Genomic DNA, 19790 nt, shown 5'->3' with positions numbered 1-19790 from the left:
GATCAATTCACCAGTAGACATAGGCAGTGGTGTTATAACCTACATAAAATCCACACTCAATAGTATCACTGTTGGATAATTAAATAACATGGATTTCGGTGAATTGATTTGATGTTCAATACCTCCAACATACAAAAAAAAAATACTCATTGGATGTGAATACGGAAGCCCTTCAAGTAATAAGGAGAATTCATTGACGTTAAACATTGTCATCTACTATGCCTGCAAAAATATGACAACCTAATCATTGTGGGATATTTCAACTTCAAAAATTATTAACTGGAACTTGTATTATACACCGGAACTACCTGAATCCATAACATTAAATGGTTGCGTCAAGGAGAACTTTATAATTCAACATGTCCACACCCACACAAGATATAGAGAAGGAAATGACCCAACAACCCTGTACTTGGTACTTACTAAGGATGACATGATAAATGACTTGTTTGTAGGCAAAAGCAGTAAAGGAAAAAAAGGAAGGCATGACATATTTACATAAGGAACACCACGGCCAACAACTTCGAAATATACAGGAAGGCCATAAATCAAGCAGCATCCATTTTAATATCAACATGAAATAATAAAAAATCCAAGACCAATCCAAGGAGTTTCTCGAAATACATGAAATCAAAAATAAGAACAAAATCTGGTATACCAAATTTAAGAGAAAAATAATGAGGAATTAGAATCAGGTGACGAAGGATAAACTAATGGATTAAATGACTTTTTTCACGAGTATATTCACACAAGAACGAACAAACAACATTCCAGCAACAACAAGTAGTAACATCACAGTCGAAATAGACAACATTCTAGTCACCCCAGAGCAAGTGATCAAGAAACTATCTACTTTAAACCCATCTAAATCACCAGGGCCTGATGGTTTGCATCCTAAAATCCCCAAAGAAACAGCACACCTCTAGCAATAAAATCATAGACATTCATTTTAAAAATTCACGAAGAAAGTTTTGAAGATGGTGGGGATTCCTGAAGGTCCCCCTTAGTTAATACATGCAGTAACTTTTGACTCATTATTGCTTCTGTTTGCCTAGCCATCCGAAACATGTAAACCAAATAAAAGTTTTGTACGAAACCCTTGGTGTTGATGCTCCATCCCATTTCCATTTATCATTCACTATTGTCTTTGGGGCGCTGTTAAATACTTTCTGTATCCACCTCGGATTTCTCCATCGAACCTTTGCCGACTTATTAATCTCAGGACGTTGGATACCTCCGCTACCCCTTCATTTATTTTGACTCATTATGAATATATATGAATGTAACTTAAACCATCAATAGTTCGTAGGTGGATTCCTGCGATACTGAACTATTCCTGTGATGCTGAAATAAGATTCTGGCTGTTGTTAAGGACAATTGTCTTGGCCCATCGCCGGTTACCCACGTTAATCAGCCTACAGTCTTCATGCATGAAGAATGTACATCCGTTTTTTGTCTAAGACTTCATAAATCCCCCAAAATATTGAGAAATATGTTTAAATAATGTAAGAATCTGTGCTGTTTTAATTGCTATATATACACGTGTAAGTAAGATCAAACTCAACCGTGCAAAGTTATTTGAAACGACAAAAGGTAGTATTGTCCTTGCTGGAACTTTGCCATTGAATGACGAAATTAGCAAACCCGGTACTCCTTATTATATAAACGAAGTCATGGTAACGGAGAACTATAATGATGCATTGATGGACTTTGACACATTTGATGACCAAGTCTGACCAGCAAACTTTAATACAATAACTCGGTGGTACATTCAGATTTGAAGGCCTTTGAGCTCAAGGAATACGCTGAAGGATTCCTTCTATGACAGAGCGAAGTTACTCATTGGTCAAGTCAGTGACAAAGAGATACGTGTGACATATTATCAACATGTAGACCACTGATTCCTTCGATGACTCAGTCTGTAATACTAAGATTTAAAACAACAGCGGATAAAGCTGTATAGAAGACCATGTGTATTGTGGCCATTGAACATGCATGGATTAGAAACCAAACAAAAATGCATACACGCTCACTCAACGACTGTGCACAACTGGTATGATTCCAATCGGCCATATGTAACCAAATATCCCTCGGTTGCAGTCTGACTGGAAAAAGGGGATAGACGAAGGTAATCATCCTCCTTTATTACTTGCTCCTGTTTATCTATTCTCTGTGTTACCATATTACCCCCAGGATTCCCTTTTTCCACATCTTCTAGTTTGTCTGATACGAAATTGATAGATCTTTCAAAATCTTCTGCTTTCTTTTCCACTTTCCCAACTCTGCTTTCTAATCCTTCCAGCTTTGCGGCGAGATTGCCCGATTTCTCCTCAATCTTGTCTAATTATTCTAGTTTTTCCAGAATGGAGTCAAGCTTTCTCTTTATTTCTGTTATATCAGTAGGTACCGACTCTTTCGTTGGCTTTGGTGGCTTGGGAGTTGAGGATGAGGACGGTCCCGGACTGTCAGATTTCGTTGGACTGCTGTACAACACCCCGTTGGCAGCAGATAAAATAGAACTGAGTAGGCCGGTTGACTGGGTACTAACGTCCGAGCTGTCATCTCTAGATCCCTTCTTACGCTTCCTTAAACTCCTTGTCATGCTTGATATAAGACAAATGAGCAATGAAAATTTTAACAATGATGTGAATAATATACCTTTTTATGTCTGTTATATTTTTGATGACCCAAATGATGTGTATTGGGCTCATGAGAAACTTTTAAAGGATGTCATTGATGATCATGCTCCTATTAAAGAGAGGCGTAACAGACCAAATAAATGACCTTACATGAATGGAAACCTCAGACGAGATATTTATAAAAAAGAACGTATGAGCTTTAATAAATATCGAAATTCTAAAACTACCAAAAACTGGGAATGCTACCGGAAACAGAGAAATTTTGTGAATAAATTAAAAAAGCAATCCATTTCAGAATACTTCAAAGCTCGATGTGGGGAAGGTCCACAGTGTAAAGATTTTTGGCCTACCATCAAACCTTTTTTATCGAAGAAAGTTGTCAAGGGGGACAACAATATTATACTATGTGATGGAGATAAAGTTTTAAGTGAACAAACCAAAGTCTGTGAAATCTTTAACTCATATTTTAGCACTGTGGCTGAGAACATAGGATAAAACATGGTAGACAGAAATTTTGATACTCATGAAAGTATTGTTAACATTTAAGATCACGTAAACCCTACCAGTACCTCCAATTTTACCTTCTCTCGAGTGGAAAATAAAGATGTGTCAAAGGTTATAACGAAACTGAAAAAGAAGAAAGCCACAGGGGTTGACGGCATATCATGCAGAATTCTGAAGTCGTGTAATGATTCTATTAGCCCAATTCTTTCGGATCTCCTAAATTTTTCTATATCCCACTGTACCTTTCCGGATCAATTAAAATATGCTCAAGTAACACCAGTATTTAAAAAAACCGACCCTATAGACAAAAGCAATTATAGACCAGTGAGCATACTTCCTAGCATCTCTAAAATCTTCGAAAGAATTCTGCATGATAAGCTGTCATCCTTTTTTTAAAGATATCTTCCATCCTTTTTTAGCGGCTTACAGGTCGGGCTTTGGGTGCCAGACCACTCTGCTGCGCATGCTGGAGGACTGGAGACAGGCCTTGGATTGCCGCAACCAAGTTGGGGCTATTTTGATGGATCTCTACAAGGCCTTCGACTGTCTTCCGCATGACCTGTTCCTCAGGAAGCTGCAAACTTATGGGGCATCAGCTGATGCTGTTCGTCTGATGGGTAGCTACCTGGGGAACAGGAAGCAGAGGGTTGGTTTGGGGGCATCACCAGCGAGTGGGTGTCCCTCATTAAAGGCGTCCCCCAGGGCTCGATACTGGGGCCTTTGATTTTTTACATTTTTATCAATGATATATTTTATTTCATCAAACAAGCTACATTATATAACTATGCCGACGACAATACCCTAGGTTATTTTAGTCAAAATATAAACAATCTTAAGAGAGTTTTAGAAGATGAAGCCAGTGTTTTAATTAAGTGGTTTGACATAAATGGAATGAAGGCAAATCCAGAGAAATTCCAGGCTATCTCTCTGGGTAAGAACATTGTGAAACATTTTAATATCTCTAACACTGAAATTTTTTGTGAAGATAGCGTTAAACTTTTAGGTATCGAAATCGACCATCTTTTAAAATTTGATAAACATGTTTCAGATATATGCAGGAAAGCATCTAAGTAGCTAGCAGTTCTGAAAAGGATCGGACATTTTTTACCAAAAGCAACCAAAATTTTAATTTACAAATGTTTTGTTTTATCAAACTTTGACTATTGTCCCCTTATTTGGCATTTCTGCAGTATTTCTGCAACTAGAAAAATCGAACGAGTGCAAGAGAGGGGCTTGCGATTCATTCATAATAACTACACCTCTAACCTTAAAGAACTGCTAGCCGGATCAAATTTGTCTTTTTTTACATGTCCACAGGATGAAAATGATGGCCTGTGAGGTTTTTAAAATTTTTAACAATATTGCTCCTGACTACATATGTAACCTTATTAAAAAACAAGAAAACACTTATAATTTCAGAAAACAAAGCAAACCTACCCAGAGTTAACACCACCAGGTATGGTAAGAAATCTTTCAGGTACGAGGCTTCCCGCATATGGAACAGCCTCCCAAATGACCTGCGTAAGGTTGAAAACTATGCAGAGTTTCGGAGGCTGCTCCGTAGGTGGGAAGGCCCGGACTGTAAGTGTAAACTTTGTTCTTAATGTCTCCCTGTATCCTGTGGTGTAACACATGTCTTTATGTCTTTATTTTATTTTTATTTTTGGTTTGCTTTGTTGCTTGTGTTGCAACCCCCTTTTAATATAAATCTGTGAACAATTCTTTGATAGTTTATATAGTGCCTGTACTTATAATTACTGACGACTGTGATGCTTTAGTTTTAATTTTCTGTTATATATGCAATATACTTTGATTTGTCGAAATACAAGCTCGACCGAGCTTATGTTACCATGTTTTTATATATTCGACTCTAAATAAAGTTTCTTGTATCTTGTATCTTGTAATCAGTATAAACTGTTTTACCACAGTACAGGTTGTCTTCCGTGCGATATTTCTACAGGTGAATAAAACCCATTGAAGCGTGACGATGTTTTGGCCAACACTGTCCCACACAGGTGCGAATAACAGTACAATAGGTTCAAAGTTCAATATGTAAACAATGGCATACAATAGGATGACACAAACACTGTAGATTATATCAGTTCGGAGTATCAGATAAAGTTCATGTAACACTACCTTAAAGAGTAGCTCTTCCGAAACGTCTGTGCAGAATCTTAGGTGTAAATACAATCTCTGACCATGATGAAACACCAATAGTCCATGGAGCATATCTTACGGAGGGCATACCGCGGGTCGCCATCTTGCTATCGGTAATCGGAATGAGTTTATTATTAGAATAAGATGTAGACCCGCCTATGTGACCAGTATCCGAGTGAATAGCATCTCAAACAAATCATGTTCCCTGAATGTGTCAAAAATAAGGACAAGTATCAGTTTGAGAAGGATTACGGAGAAATGCAAATGTTATTAGAAAATTTATTCCAGATACCCGAAAATGAACAGCGCTGAGAGTCTTTGTTGGGACTGGCCATCAAGATCGAACGGTAAAATTAGAAGCAACACACAACTTAAAAGACGACCACCTTGAGTTGTACCGTAAATATGATAAAGAAATCGAAACTGTATGTAACGATTGCTTCAGAGACGACCAAGCCAACGACTTCAACAGGAAAGGGACAGAGAAGTCCAATATTTACCTAAAATGGTAGAGACATAGTTTTTTCCGAGAAAAGAAGAAGAAATTACAAATTTGCGACGTAAACCAGATCGTCACTATATCAAGAAGTAATAATCTTCCTAAACTACAAAGAGGTGGCATTATGCAGATCAGGATGGAACTGAGAAGTCGACAAACACTTTGAAGTTGTTGAGGGTGAAACACAGAAAGACAATGATAGACATACATGTACCTGTATCGTCGGGGAAGTGAAAGAGGTTGAATTGCGAAAATTGGCCATTCCTCGTTCTATACCAGGATGTTGATATACTTAAAGATATATTGTAAAACATACAATGTGTGAAAATGGAAACATATATATGGTGCTTCAGATCCACAAAAGCCCCAATATACCATTCAGATAGAGGGAAGGAATATCATGCATTTTATAAGCAGTCACAGATCAATGACATGTTTAGGGAGACTCCCGAGCCATTTTAAACGTGCATACGAGGAAAAAAAAATCAAAATTTGAAATCCATTATTTAAAAGAATTGCGAATACGAACTTTACAAAAGTCGGTAAAGAGTGAGAGATTAAAACTAAGAGGTGGAGAAAAATGTGTAGAACACTTTAGTACACTCTATGACACTAAAAGAGCAAGTTACAAACTATACAACTATAAATTATCTTTACACTTGAAAGAAGACTTGGATCTTCACTTTTTATTTAGATACAACACAGACACGTATATATACAACATATATAACATTTTTGTTACAGCACATGTGATAAGCAACTTCTTAAAACAAAGTAAAGTGAACCCGATCAAATTGTTTCTATGCATGTCGCATACAAAATGATCAGAATAGCATGGGTTGTTTTTATAAATAACATCACTATACAGACGAAGACAGGTTAGTAATTGTCTACTTCCACAACTCTATAAAACGGGCGTCTATATATGATCACCATGATATACATTCGTAATTGTCTGATCATAGTCTACATCCAAAGATATCCCCTCATTACGGTTACATCCAGGAAAGTATTTATAATCGTCATTTTCTTCATCCGTCAATGTCTTAGTACATTTTCACATCCGGAGATATCCTGTCGTTATTGGTTACATCCGGTAATGTATAATCGTCACTCCAAACGCATAGGAAAACCTTATTGTCACTTTTTACATCCGGGAATGTTATGTCACCATAGTCACATCCAGGGATATCCTCTTATCATTGGTAACCTCCGGGAATGTATAATCGTCACTTTCCACATCCGGGAATGTCTAATCACCATTGTCACATCCAGGGATATCCTCTTATCATTTGTAAACTCCGGGAATGTATAATCGTCACTTTCCACATCCGGGAATGTCTAATCACCATTGTCACATCCAGGGATATCCTCTTATCATTTGTAAACTCCGGGAATGTATAATCGTCACTTTCCACATCCGGGAATGTCTAATCACCATTGTCACATCCAGGGATATCCTCTTATCATTTGTAAACTCCGGGAATGTATAATCGTCACTTTCCACATCCGGGAATGTCTAATCACCATTGTCACATCCAGGGATATCCTCTTATCATTTGTAAACTCCGGGAATGTATAATCGTCACTTTCCACATCCGGGAATGTCTAATCACCATTGTCACATCCAGGGATATCCTCTTATCATTTGTAAACTCCGGGAATGTATAATCGTCACTTTCCACATCCGGGAATGTCTAATCACCATTGTCACATCCAGGGATATCCTCTTATCATTTGTAAACTCCGGGAATGTATAATCGTCACTTTCCACATCCGGGAATGTCTAATCACCATTGTCACATCCAGGGATATCCTCTTATCATTTGTAAACTCCGGGAATGTATAATCGTCACTTTCTACATCCGAGGATGTCCGAATCGTCACTTTCCACATCCGGGAATGTCTAATCACCATTGTCACATCCAGGGATATCCTCTTATCATTTGTAAACTCCGGGAATGTATAATTCTTACTTTCTACATCAGAGGATGTCCGAATATCACATTTGGAAATGTCTTATTTAGTAAGTCGACATCCGGACTATCTCAACATTTGTTACGTTTTGGAAACCCGAATTTCATTGCACTTTCATATAAATATGCACTCTATCAAATGCGTACATGATTGATTGTAATAGCTTGCATTATTAAATCTTGCTATCGGTTGTGGCCGTCCTTATAACAAATCAAATATGACAGCTCCAGTATCGACTCCGGTTACAGCAGAACTTGCCCCCAAGGCACACGTGATGTTTGGTAAGGTTCCTTTTATACTGATACTTCTACAGTTGCTCCTCCTAAAGGTAACAGAAACAGCTAGATGTTTAAAAAAGAACTTCATTTAACCAATAACTGATGGGAATGATACGTTTCATAAATTAAAGTAAAACAAGGAAGAGTATAACTTTTAGCCGTTGGATAAGCATAATTAAACATTAATAGTTGTCCCCCCTCTGACATATTGAGGCGGTGTATTGATTATCTTCAACGAACTATAGACGTTTACGAGACGAACACACAATTTTGTTTTCGTTGTATTCTTTTTAATAATCTTATCTAATATCATAATTTTCCACCCTCTTAAACAATGACAAGTGTTAATTGCCTCAGTACAAAGGTCAACTTGTGTTATAAATGACTATTTAATACCTAGTAATATACAGAGGTGGTTACCTGTAGCAAATTAATGCGCATTCCGAGGAGGAAGTGACGATAGTGGTTGTCAAGGGAGACTGGAATGTCTCGTTGGTACTTCGCTGTGTGAACTGCATACAGTTTTCAAATGGGGCTTGTGACACTACAGAAAGAGGAAGATACATATTTTCAAAACATAGTTATCAAATCATTTACCAGCATTTACTGATATTTGTACGGAAACTTCTGAAAAAGAACAATATTACTGAACAGATAACTTCAAAAGAATAATCGTTGTTGGATTTATCACAAACCTATTGTTCAAGTCGAAAACTCAAATGAGAATCGGTCGTTGACTGCATAACATCAAGACACATTAAAAATCAATGTAATATTATGGTCTCACATTCTTATATGAAATATTAAAACGTATAGTACATTATCAAAAAACCACAGTATACAGTTGTTGACTGGGGTTGAGGGCAACAGTTTGTGTGAGGGTCCAACAAATCATCGGTTGCCCTAGAATAACTGTTTTATTGTGACGTCAAACCAGTCAAATAACACATTTTAACAGTCGATTTTAACAGTTCTTTGGACCGCTCGACGGAACAGTTCATGTTTTGGCATTTTTGTCGAGTTTATATAGAAACTGTTTCATAGGGGTATAAAAATAATCTGCTTACCTGAGGACTGTGGTGCTGTTGTTGCCGCTACCAAGGGTATTAGTGTTGTTGTTGGTGTAGTCGTTGTTGTTGTAGTTAGCACTTTTGTTGTTGGTACTGTCGTTGTAGTTGGTACTGTTGTAGTTGGCGATGTTGCTGTAGTTGGTAGTGTTATTATAGTTGGTAAAGTTGTTGTAGTTGGTAGCGTCGTTGGTATTGGTGCTGTTGTTGTAGTTGGTGCTGTTGTTGTAGTTGGCGTAGTTGTTGTAGTTGGTAATGTTGTTATAGTTGGTAGTGTTGTTGTAGTTGGTAGCGTCGTTGGTATTGGTGCTGTTGTTGTAGTTGGTGCTGTTGTTGTAGTTGGCGTAGTTGTTGTAGTTGGTAATGTTGTTGTAGTTGGTAGTGTTGTTGTAGTTTGTACTGTCGTTGTAGTTGGTACCGATGTTGTAGTCGGTAGTGTTGTTGAAGTTGATGCTGTTGTTGTAGTTGGGGCTGTTGTTGTAGTTGGTGCTGTTGTTGTAGTTGGTAGTGTTGTTATAGTTAGTAGTGTCGTTGTAGTTGGTACTGTCGTTGTAGTTGGTACTGTTGTAGTTGGCGCTGTTGTTGGTAGTGTTGTTGCAGTTGGTACCGTTGTTGTAGTTGGTACCGTTGTTGTAGTTGGTGTTGTTGTAGTTGGTACCGTTGTTGTAGTTGGTACCGTTGTTGCAGTTGGTGTTGTTGTAGTTGGTGTTGTTGTTGCAGTTGGTAGTGTTGTTGTAGTTGGTAGTGTCGTTGTTGTTGGTAGTGTTGTTGTAGTTGGTAGTGTTGTTGTAGTTGGTGTTGTTGTTGTTGTTGGCGCTGTTGTTGTAGTTGGGGTTGTTGTTGCAGTTGGTAGTGTTGTTGTAGTTGGTAGTGTCGTTGTAGTTGGTAGTGTCGTTGTTGTTGGTAGTGTTGTTGTAGTTGGTAGTGTTGTTGTAGTTGGTACCGTTGTTGCAGTTGGTGTTGTTGTAGTTGGTGTTGTTGTTGCAGTTGGTAGTGTTGTTGTAGTTGGTAGTGTCGTTGTTGTTGGTAGTGTTGTTGTAGTTGGTAGTGTTGTTGTAGTTGGTGTTGTTGTTGTTGTTGGCGCTGTTGTTGTAGTTGGGGTTGTTGTTGCAGTTGGTAGTGTTGTTGTAGTTGGTAGTGTCGTTGTAGTTGGTAGTGTCGTTGTTGTTGGTAGTGTTGTTGTAGTTGGTAGTGTTGTTGTAGTTGGTAGTGTTGTTGTTGTAGTTGGTAGTGTTGTTGCAGTTGATGCTGTTGTTGTAGTTGGTAGTGTTGTTGCAGTTGGTAGTGTTGTTGTAGTTGGGGTTGTTGTTGTAGTTGGCATTGTAGTTGTTGTTGATGCTATTGATATTGACAAAGTATTCGTGGTCTCAACTGTCGTTGTTGTTGCGATGAAATCCATTGTATGTTCACCTTCAAATGATTAATATATGAATATATCATGTCTCATACATACAAAATGTTTGTATGAGAGGACGAAAAACCTAGGTAATAGACAATTTTTTTTTATTTATTTAGGTTGAAATAAATATGGTAATTTTTTTTAAAAACTTACCAAATAATAGACTTTTCTCTAATAACTTGCATTTCAAACAAAACCGACACCATCTCAATGAAATAACCACTAATAGCATAATCATTTACACAAGATGCAATAACGTTGAGGCTCCAACCATCCTTGTCAAGTAACAAAATATCTGACATTGACATCTTGATCCAGGTCATATGCGTATCCTCCCCCTAACCCTATCCCCAACCCTAACCGAACTCTAACCCTAACCATATCCCTAACGTTAGCGAAAGGATACGTGTAAGTGAAGGTTAAGTGTAAGTGTAAAAGTGTTAGGTTTTCCGGGAAAAAACAACTTATGGCATTTTTCTTTATTGACCTTACTAAAGAAGTCACAACTGAATGGATTGTGCTATATAAAAGAAACTAAAGACAATTGGAATGCTGGAAAATATCAATGTACTGTATATTACAAAATTACAAATGAATTTGATGGGTTAGTTTTGTTTTAATACGGCACCTGAAGAAAGAGATGAACGTGTGGTGTTTTCATCATTTGTGTATATGAGATGTGATAATTTCCTTGGTTATTTTCACGATTCGTTTCCTTTACACTCGGAACTAAAACCAATGATATACTATGTTTGTCTATTATTATTTATTAGTAAACACCAAATGCTTACCGTAATCGGTTGAAATTAAGTTAGGGTCACAGAGGTTGGGAATACTCTTTTGTGTTTTTCCAATGATTGAGGTAGTATAGAACTGTATACAAGATATTTCCCCATTAAATGGACTCGTCCCGTTTCTGCCAGTGCCTAGTCTGACCGTTCCTTTTGTATCTAACTGTGGATTGGTTCTCCCTAACCCTATTGTTGCACTCTCGACTTTGTCATCGGGGTCAAAGAAGAATATATCAAATTGGTCATCAGAGTCCCAGAGAGTGTTAAAGTTGACTCCTATGAGATACCAAGTGTCTGGATTTAGATCAAAGTCTTCAGTAGTGCATGTGTAGCTTAGTCCAATTTCGTCGTAGAATTCGGCTCGAATCTCCCCATCCGTTTGAAGTATGAGCTGAAAGCCTTTAGTGCCGTTCTGACCAAAGTATTGAAGAAGGACAGCTTCCGATGCTCCCGCAGGAAACTTTACATAAAAGGCCCAGCAAAGGGCGTCGTCCCCATTTAGGGCACCATCGGAGTTTTCCAACTCTACGTATGAGTCCGAGGTTCCTGCGAACATCAACGAATCCAATGTTCCGCCATTTGTTGTGGGTCCAGTCCCGAGTATTACGTCATGGAGGACTGCGTACCTGAATTGTAAAAATAAACAATACTGACTTTACCGGTTATATTGTTGGGTACATTCGTGATCAAAATCTTGTAATACAAACGACACAATATTTTTAAAATTCTCGCTATCGGAATGTTGCAGCGAATAATGTAATTAGCCCGTGTCTTATTTTACTACACTATAGAGTAGCAGGGATGCAAACGAGATTTAGTGAAATGACAAAAGGCAAGTGCGCATTTCATTCATTCCGCAATTGTTGTCCGTAGTGTTGTTGTTTATGATGGTATTGCTGAAGGTGTGTGTAAAGTGATAGATCACTTACCTTTTATTTAGCTCAGATGTATTGTGTTTCGCAGTTTGTACAAGCCATATGAACATTGGATCCGATTGGTCCTCCTTGGAAACGTTCAGTATGTTCGCCCTTCCCGTCCAGCATACATCAGGAACTGAAATATGTAACGGTTCAAAATATTATTAAATAGAGTTTAAAAGACGCCGATTCTGTAATTTGTGCGGTGACTGGGAATTGACATGAAAAATGACATATTTGGGATGGAACAAATGTTGATTTTTTTTTAATTGAACATTGATCAAAAGAATCTAATAAAATAGCACACTGTCGTTTACTGTGTGGCTTTGAAGGTGGGCGCTAGTGTCCCAGTAATCTTCAAAGGAATTACCTTTAGACCTGTTATTGGTCAGTTGTTTTCTCCCAAACAACCTTCAGTTTATCTTCGCTAGCCAAGGCTCCTGATTACGTTACACAATCAGAAGCCTTGGCTAGCGAAGATGCCTTCAGTTTTACTTTGGCATATTCTATAGTGGATATAACGGCAGTATTAGGAACTCATGGAGATTCAAACGAAAGAAAACACCAAAGATTAATAGTATGTCATGCTATTTTCATGCTATGGCATATTTGATTTCGTTGTCACTTTTGTCACGTGTAATAAAGGTTTTCCGAAACAAGAACCTCTATTACTGCTAGCACTGACAATAAACGATAATACTTATATAATATTTGTTTTTATTTCTCATTTTTAAACGAACAGTTTTAAATAAATCAAGAATGAAGCACATGTTCTTTCACTAACGCTAGGTGTCGGAACTGATTATGAAATAAATATTTGACTCCTGCAACATTGGAGGCTAAATATATAAATATGACAAGAAATACGCAGAACTGGAGGAAAAGCTTTGTCATATGTTAAACAGTATGATATTTTTGCATTAAATGTATTAAATTTCATTTAAATATTTAGCCATTTGAGTGTTGAAGAGCAGACTTTGTGCAAACAAAACTGAGTCGATACAACTAATTTTCTATACATGTTTCAGATCTGAACAAACACCTTAGCATTAGGCGTAATGTCGGGAACCTTTCTCCAACCTCATAAAATTGAATGTTCTTTTTAAAATGTCAGCCATGTAAATATTATCATTGTTGTAAAACAAATCGATTTATACGGCCATTGTTTGATCTGGTCCCATTTTACTTAAAAGTACAAATGATACAGAAATAAATTTGATTATATTGTAAATCACATGATTATCCATTAACTTTGTCCTACTTATCATGTGAAAGCTGTTGAATCATGTGACTGTTTTGTCGCAATATCGTAAATGACCCAGCATTGATATCCATTAACTCTGTCCTACTTATCATGTGAAAATTGTTGAATCATGTGACTGTTTTGTCGCAATATCATAAATTACCCAGCATTGATATCCATTAACTTTCCAACATTTTCTTTATTTAAAAAAACGTCGTTGAATTTTCTTTATTTAAAAAAACGTCGTTGAGCATACTTCATTTTTAAAACAAATGCATAAATAGAATGAATTGTTGCCTGCATAACCCGAGCTATAGTTTGCAGTGAACAATAAAACCATTCATAATACATATCAAGAATATCCTGTTAGATTTGATATTTATAAGAGCACATGAGATAGAGTACACAATAATAATTCGTAAGATTAGCAAAAACAACAAAAATATGATTCCAGACATATATTTTTCAGCACAAATCATTCCAATGCACCTTCACATTTTGAAACCCACGTTTTCAGCAAATGTATGGTACATTCATATCTCATGATTTTTTTCACATCAATTGGATTTCTCGATTTACGGTTACAAAACTGTATAATTCTTGTTTTTAAATCATTTTCGATGACATTTATTTTGCGAATTCTGATCTACAGCGAAATGTAATCTCACGCGAAAATAAATCGGTTCACAGTAATAAAAGATGTTCCACCGCTGACAAACGGTATTCTGTCTTTAAAGTTATCAAAAACAGGAGCAGACGAATTAGTGTTTTTCTTCTATTACAAAAGATACTCATTTACATCATTACTACCATTGACAAGTTTGAGCTTCTAATTTTACTTCAAGATGAAGATATAAAAAAAAAATTAATTGCGTCAAAAAAAATTATAAATAAAATAAAAAATTATCTTGCCACTATGCCTTATATGGAATTAATTACTGATTGCGCATGTACCAGAAGCAAAATAAATTATTTTATATTCTTTTTTTTTGTGTTAATTAGACACATATATACGCGAATGGTGTTTAATTATTATTCAAATGATGGGTATGGTTTATGCTCTGTCGGCTGTGGAGCATCTTTAGAAAAATAAAATAAATGTAATTATTTTTGCTCAGTCAAACTTCAGCACAATTATGTTCAGAAAGTGATAGCAAAATGATATATTCATGCATTCGTAGTACATTTTCTCTCTACAGATGATCAGCGCAAAACACCTGACGCGAAAAATATTATGACATGTACTTCCACATTACGTTGATAAAATGAATACAGTACGTATAATAACCCAAACAAGTATTCGGACCTTCTATCATTTTTCGAAAAAAAAATTATTTTACTTTCATTTTTGCAGAAAAAATTATAAAATCAAGAATACAACGTACCGGTACCTTTAGTATTCATTAACGTTAAGTAACAGTCTGGACATGACAAAGGAAAACTGAAATATAAAAAAAAATACCCAAATATCATATTTCATTTCCTCCTCTAAGAATTTATCAATGTTTCCCTTTTGATTTGTTTTTAGTTTGCTTTGTGAATATCAAATAAAAATCTTTTCGGTATTTAATTGCCATACAATCAACAACCTATTGTAAAATCTAAACACTACCAACATGTACTCACCATTTACCGTCAGTACCAGCAACAAAAATACGCCAACTTTTTCCATTCCGCTGGTTATGTGGATCTCAGAATCTCCTTGGCTACATATATACGTTTTCTGTTAAATAGTTAAATATCCAAATACTGTTTACGACCTCGTGCAACAAAATTTAAGCTCTCCTGTATTGGTCAAATGATTATTCGTATTATTCATAGCAATAGACGCAATACATCGATTTGAATCAATTCATGTTCAACATCATGTTTGATAAATGAAATTGCTGTATTCAAATGTAATCGGTGTCCAGTATGCGTTCGATGAAAATGACCACTTATTAACATCAGATTTTGTTTATTACTATTAGTTTAATACCACACGTGCCTCATCCAGCCAAAATTACCAAACGAACTCCAGGCAGTCAAATAATCTGTCCACGTGAAATTATTTCTTTAAACTGTAGACTGAATTTTTGAACTTGAAATCTAATCTGTTATCCGGTATGACAGTGTCTTATTTGTACCTGACGGGTAGGTCAACTCCTTGCACCAAACGTCGGGCGCAAAGTGATGTCGATTTAATTTAGAGCAGACGCCCACAGCATCCAATGATCTATCACTATGGATTGTTCAGGTAATGTAATGTATCGTTCTTTGATAATGTCTGAAAGCTATTCCACAACTTCCATCTAAATGGAAAAACTCGTTTTGGACATCAATATTGAAGTTATAAACATACAACGAATACTAGAAAGGTGTTTGTAAACAATGCTTAAAATGGATCATTCTTCGATCAAGTGTGACAGCTACGGCGGCGTATTAGGGCCACTACAAAAATTTTATTTATCTTGTACGTACAAGTTATTATCTTGTACGTACAAGTTAGTATCTTGTACGTACAAGATAGTATCTTGTACGTACAAGTTAGTATCTTGTACGTACAACTTAGTATCTTGTACGTACAAGATAGTATCTTGTACGTACAACTTAGTATCTTGTACGTACAAGTTAGTATCTTGTACGTACAAGATAGTATCTTGTACGTACAACTTAGTATCTTGTACGTACAACTTAGTATCTTGTACGTACAAGATAGTATCTTGTACGTACAACTTAGTATCTTGTACGTACAAGATAGTATCTTGTACGTACAACTTAGTATCTTGTACGTACAAGATAGTATCTTGTACGTACAACTTAGTATCTTGTACGTACAAGATAGTATCTTGTACGTACAACTTAGTATCTTGTTCGTACAACTTAGTATCTTGTACGTACAAGTTATTATCTTGTACGTACAACTTAGTATCTTGTACGTACAAGTTAGTATCTTGTACGTACAAGATAGTATCTTGTACGTACAACTTAGTATCTTGTACGTACAAGTTACTATCTTGTACGTACAACTTATAGTATCTTGTACGTACAAGATAATATCTTGTACGTACAAGATAGTATCTTGAACATACAAGTTGAGTTGAACTGCTGTTCATCACCGCAGAATTGAGTCACCCGCCTGATATTTTTCGTAATTAAAGATAGTCGGTCTACTTTACATTGCTTCAAGCACGATCACAGGTTTATTAACTTATTTGACAATATTAAAAATATGAATATATATTAATGAGAACAATATCTTTTTCACAATCGTAATTTGAAATTGCCGGATTATGAGTTGAAACTGTATAGTCACTTGCATTATTTTGAAACTGACACTGTATAGTTCCTTTCGAGAAAACTGTATAGTCGCTTGTTTTATAGATAAGATATATTTAGTGATAAAACGGATATGATACATCTCCGATGAATGATAAGTTTGATCTATTAAACAAATTCGTAATTTTCTTCAGTAATAAAAGTTAAATACTTCACAATGGTGCCATTATTGGAAATGTTTGAACATTTATTTTACTTCAGAATAGTAGTATTGAAAATAATTAACTGCCTCCGAAAAAAATCCTAGGCATTATGCCCTAATTCGAATGAGTTACTGATTGCAAAGACAACAAAAGCAAAACAAAATATTTCATATGTGTTTTTGTGTTTTATTAGACATATATACACACACATCAATTATTGTCCAAATGATGATCATAGTAAATACTCTGTTATAAACATTTACATATAAGTGTTCGGAAACTTATCACAGCATTACAACTCCACAACCTATATATTCTTTTCTCCCTTTGGCTTAAACAAAGTTTACGTAATATACGTATAGCATGCGATGCCATTGTGAGAGTAAACCAGCCAAAGCCTTTAATACCGAGAGTTTCAACATTATACTATCTTGTACGTACAAGATACTAAGTTGTACGTACAAGATACTAAGTTGTACGTACAAGATACTATCTTGTACGTACAAGATACTATCTTGTACGTACAAGATACTATCTTGTACGTACAAGATACTAACTTGTACGTACAAGATACTAAGTTGTACGTACAAGATACTAACTTGTACGTACAAGATACTAACTTGTACGTACAAGATACTATCTTGTACGTACAAGATACTAACTTGTACGTACAAGATACTATCTTGTACGTACAAGATACTAACTTGTACGTACAAGATACTAACTTGTACGTACAAGATACTAAGTTGTACGTACAAGATACTAAGTTGTACGTACAATATACTAAGTTGTACGTACAAGATACTAAGTTGTACGTACAAGATACTAACTTGTACGTACAAGATACTAAGTTATACGTACAAGATACTAAGTTGTACGTACAAGATACTAACTTGTACATACAACATAGTATCTTGTACGTACAAGATACTAAGTTGTACGTACAAGATACTATCTTGTACGTACAAGATACTAAGTTGTACGTACAAGATACTAAGTTGTACGTACAAGATACTAAGTTGTACGTACAAGATACTATCTTGTACGTACAAGATACTAACTTGTACGTACAAGATAATAACTTGTACGTACAAGATAAATAAAAGTTTGTAGTGGCCCTAATAGATCATTCTTCGATCAAGTATGACAGCTATTCCGCGACTTCCATTTAAAATGGAAGAACTCGTTTTGGACATCAATATTGATATTGTAAATGAAATTATTGCTAGAAAGGTGTTTGTGAACACTCACTTGTAACATATAACGCCCGTAAATAATAAAATTCCGATTATTGATTTGACTTAGTTTTACAACGTTTACTAATTACATTGATACAGTATATTACAGTAAAAAAACGTAATATGATGACAAATGTATACAATCCTGATGTAAAATCATAAATATATTATGTAGCACAGTGCAGTAATCGTAAAGAGTACAAAACTTATCCTCACTGACTTTTTGTCTTTCTAAACCAAAAAAATAGATAATGCATTATTAGTGTTTTACAAGACATTGTGTATCATGGTGTGAGACAAAGGAAGGCCGAGATGACGTTGAGCACCAAAATAAACTTTGTATTGTAACACACTGACCGTGAATTATGTTTAACATGAAACCATTTCTTATAGGTGGCAATCAAAATCAAATAGCCAGTTTCTTTCTTGGTTTCGCTTGGAAGGAGACGCTGCTGGAAACGATTCAATCAATCACTAAACATGAATGAGAGTGTACAATTGTACTCCTTTTTTAGTGTCATGAGAAATATATAAGCGCTATCACAAACAATTACACAAGTTTTGATTTTTTTTAATTCAGAGGGTAATATAAGTGAAACAGACATAGACATACTAAAGTATAGTAATAATTCAATACAAAAAAATACAATACATACCTTTGTAAAGAGCCAAGAAAAAGATGATACCACAATACGGGGGTTTCGATATCTCAAAAATAACGTTCAACTGAATGTGACCCCATATTTTGACGGGGCTGAATGATTATACAAACACTGGAAAGTTCGAGGTCAAATTATAAAAAGTTCCGTCAAGTGTAGAACAAATTCACACTAATGTTTATCGTTCAATATGTGTGGCAGTTTGCAGTTAAAATGTGTTTAGTCAAGTTATATAATTCTCTATAAAAGTTTTTATAAGTTATAAAAACATCACCAACTGTTATGTAAAAAGGCTGTAGTAATAATAAATACATGTATTGTGAGTTCTACAAATTTTGGGATAATTAGTGATAAATTAAGTCGTTTTATTTAACTTTAATGACTTTATATTTAAAACAAAAATGGTCAGCCTAAGGTTATCAATGTAATTTTCATGTAGATTACAATACATATTTCCATTTAATTTCATTTTACGCACCAACACCGTTTCAATAATATTATTTTGTTCGCAACTAAACTCTTCTTAATGTAAAAGGCTAAACAAAGTCTTTCATGTTATATAACTCCCGTCGTTTTAACAATAAACGACCATATTCAATTCAATCTTTGGATCCCTTATTTTGTAATATTAGGTAATAAGTTGGTATGGTCTTAAAATTTTTTCATGGTGGATGATCTGTACATGTATAATATACGTATTGTTATCTTTGATAAAGTTATAGAGTTTTGTATTTTTACAAACTCTGCTTACTTGAAACTGAATAATGGTAAAATTCAGTATGATATAAATGTTACAAGCAACAATTTAAGATTAATTATGAATGTTAACGACGAGTTCCAAGGTTTTATCGGAAATGGACCATTATATTAAAATATATGTCAAAGTTATAATTTCTCGATAGAATGCAGTTTTAAATGCATGTTTGATAAATGGTAAAAAAGGGTTCATAAATGTATTGCT

At 35.4% G+C, this 19790-nt stretch overlaps 1 protein-coding gene across 1 annotated transcript; it reads right to left on the bottom strand.

Moving 5' to 3' along the window:
* Positions 1-7683: 7683 nt before the first annotated feature.
* LOC138335099 (mucin-2-like) lies at positions 7684-15602 on the bottom strand. Its single transcript, XM_069284023.1, has 6 exons — positions 15098-15602; positions 12241-12364; positions 11312-11937; positions 9122-10531; positions 8475-8598; positions 7684-8098 (listed from the first exon to the last, which is right to left on the bottom strand). The coding sequence occupies exons 1-6, from the start codon at positions 15141-15143 to the stop codon at positions 7978-7980; spliced, it is 2451 nt and encodes an 816-aa protein (XP_069140124.1). The 5' UTR covers positions 15144-15602; the 3' UTR covers positions 7684-7977.
* Positions 15603-19790: the final 4188 nt, after the last annotated feature.

The sequence above is a fragment of the Argopecten irradians genome, chromosome 11 (genome assembly GCF_041381155.1).
Source record: "Argopecten irradians isolate NY chromosome 11, Ai_NY, whole genome shotgun sequence".
Lineage (NCBI taxonomy): Eukaryota > Metazoa > Mollusca > Bivalvia > Pectinida > Pectinidae > Argopecten > Argopecten irradians.
This window is presented reverse-complemented; position numbering and strand designations above follow the sequence as displayed.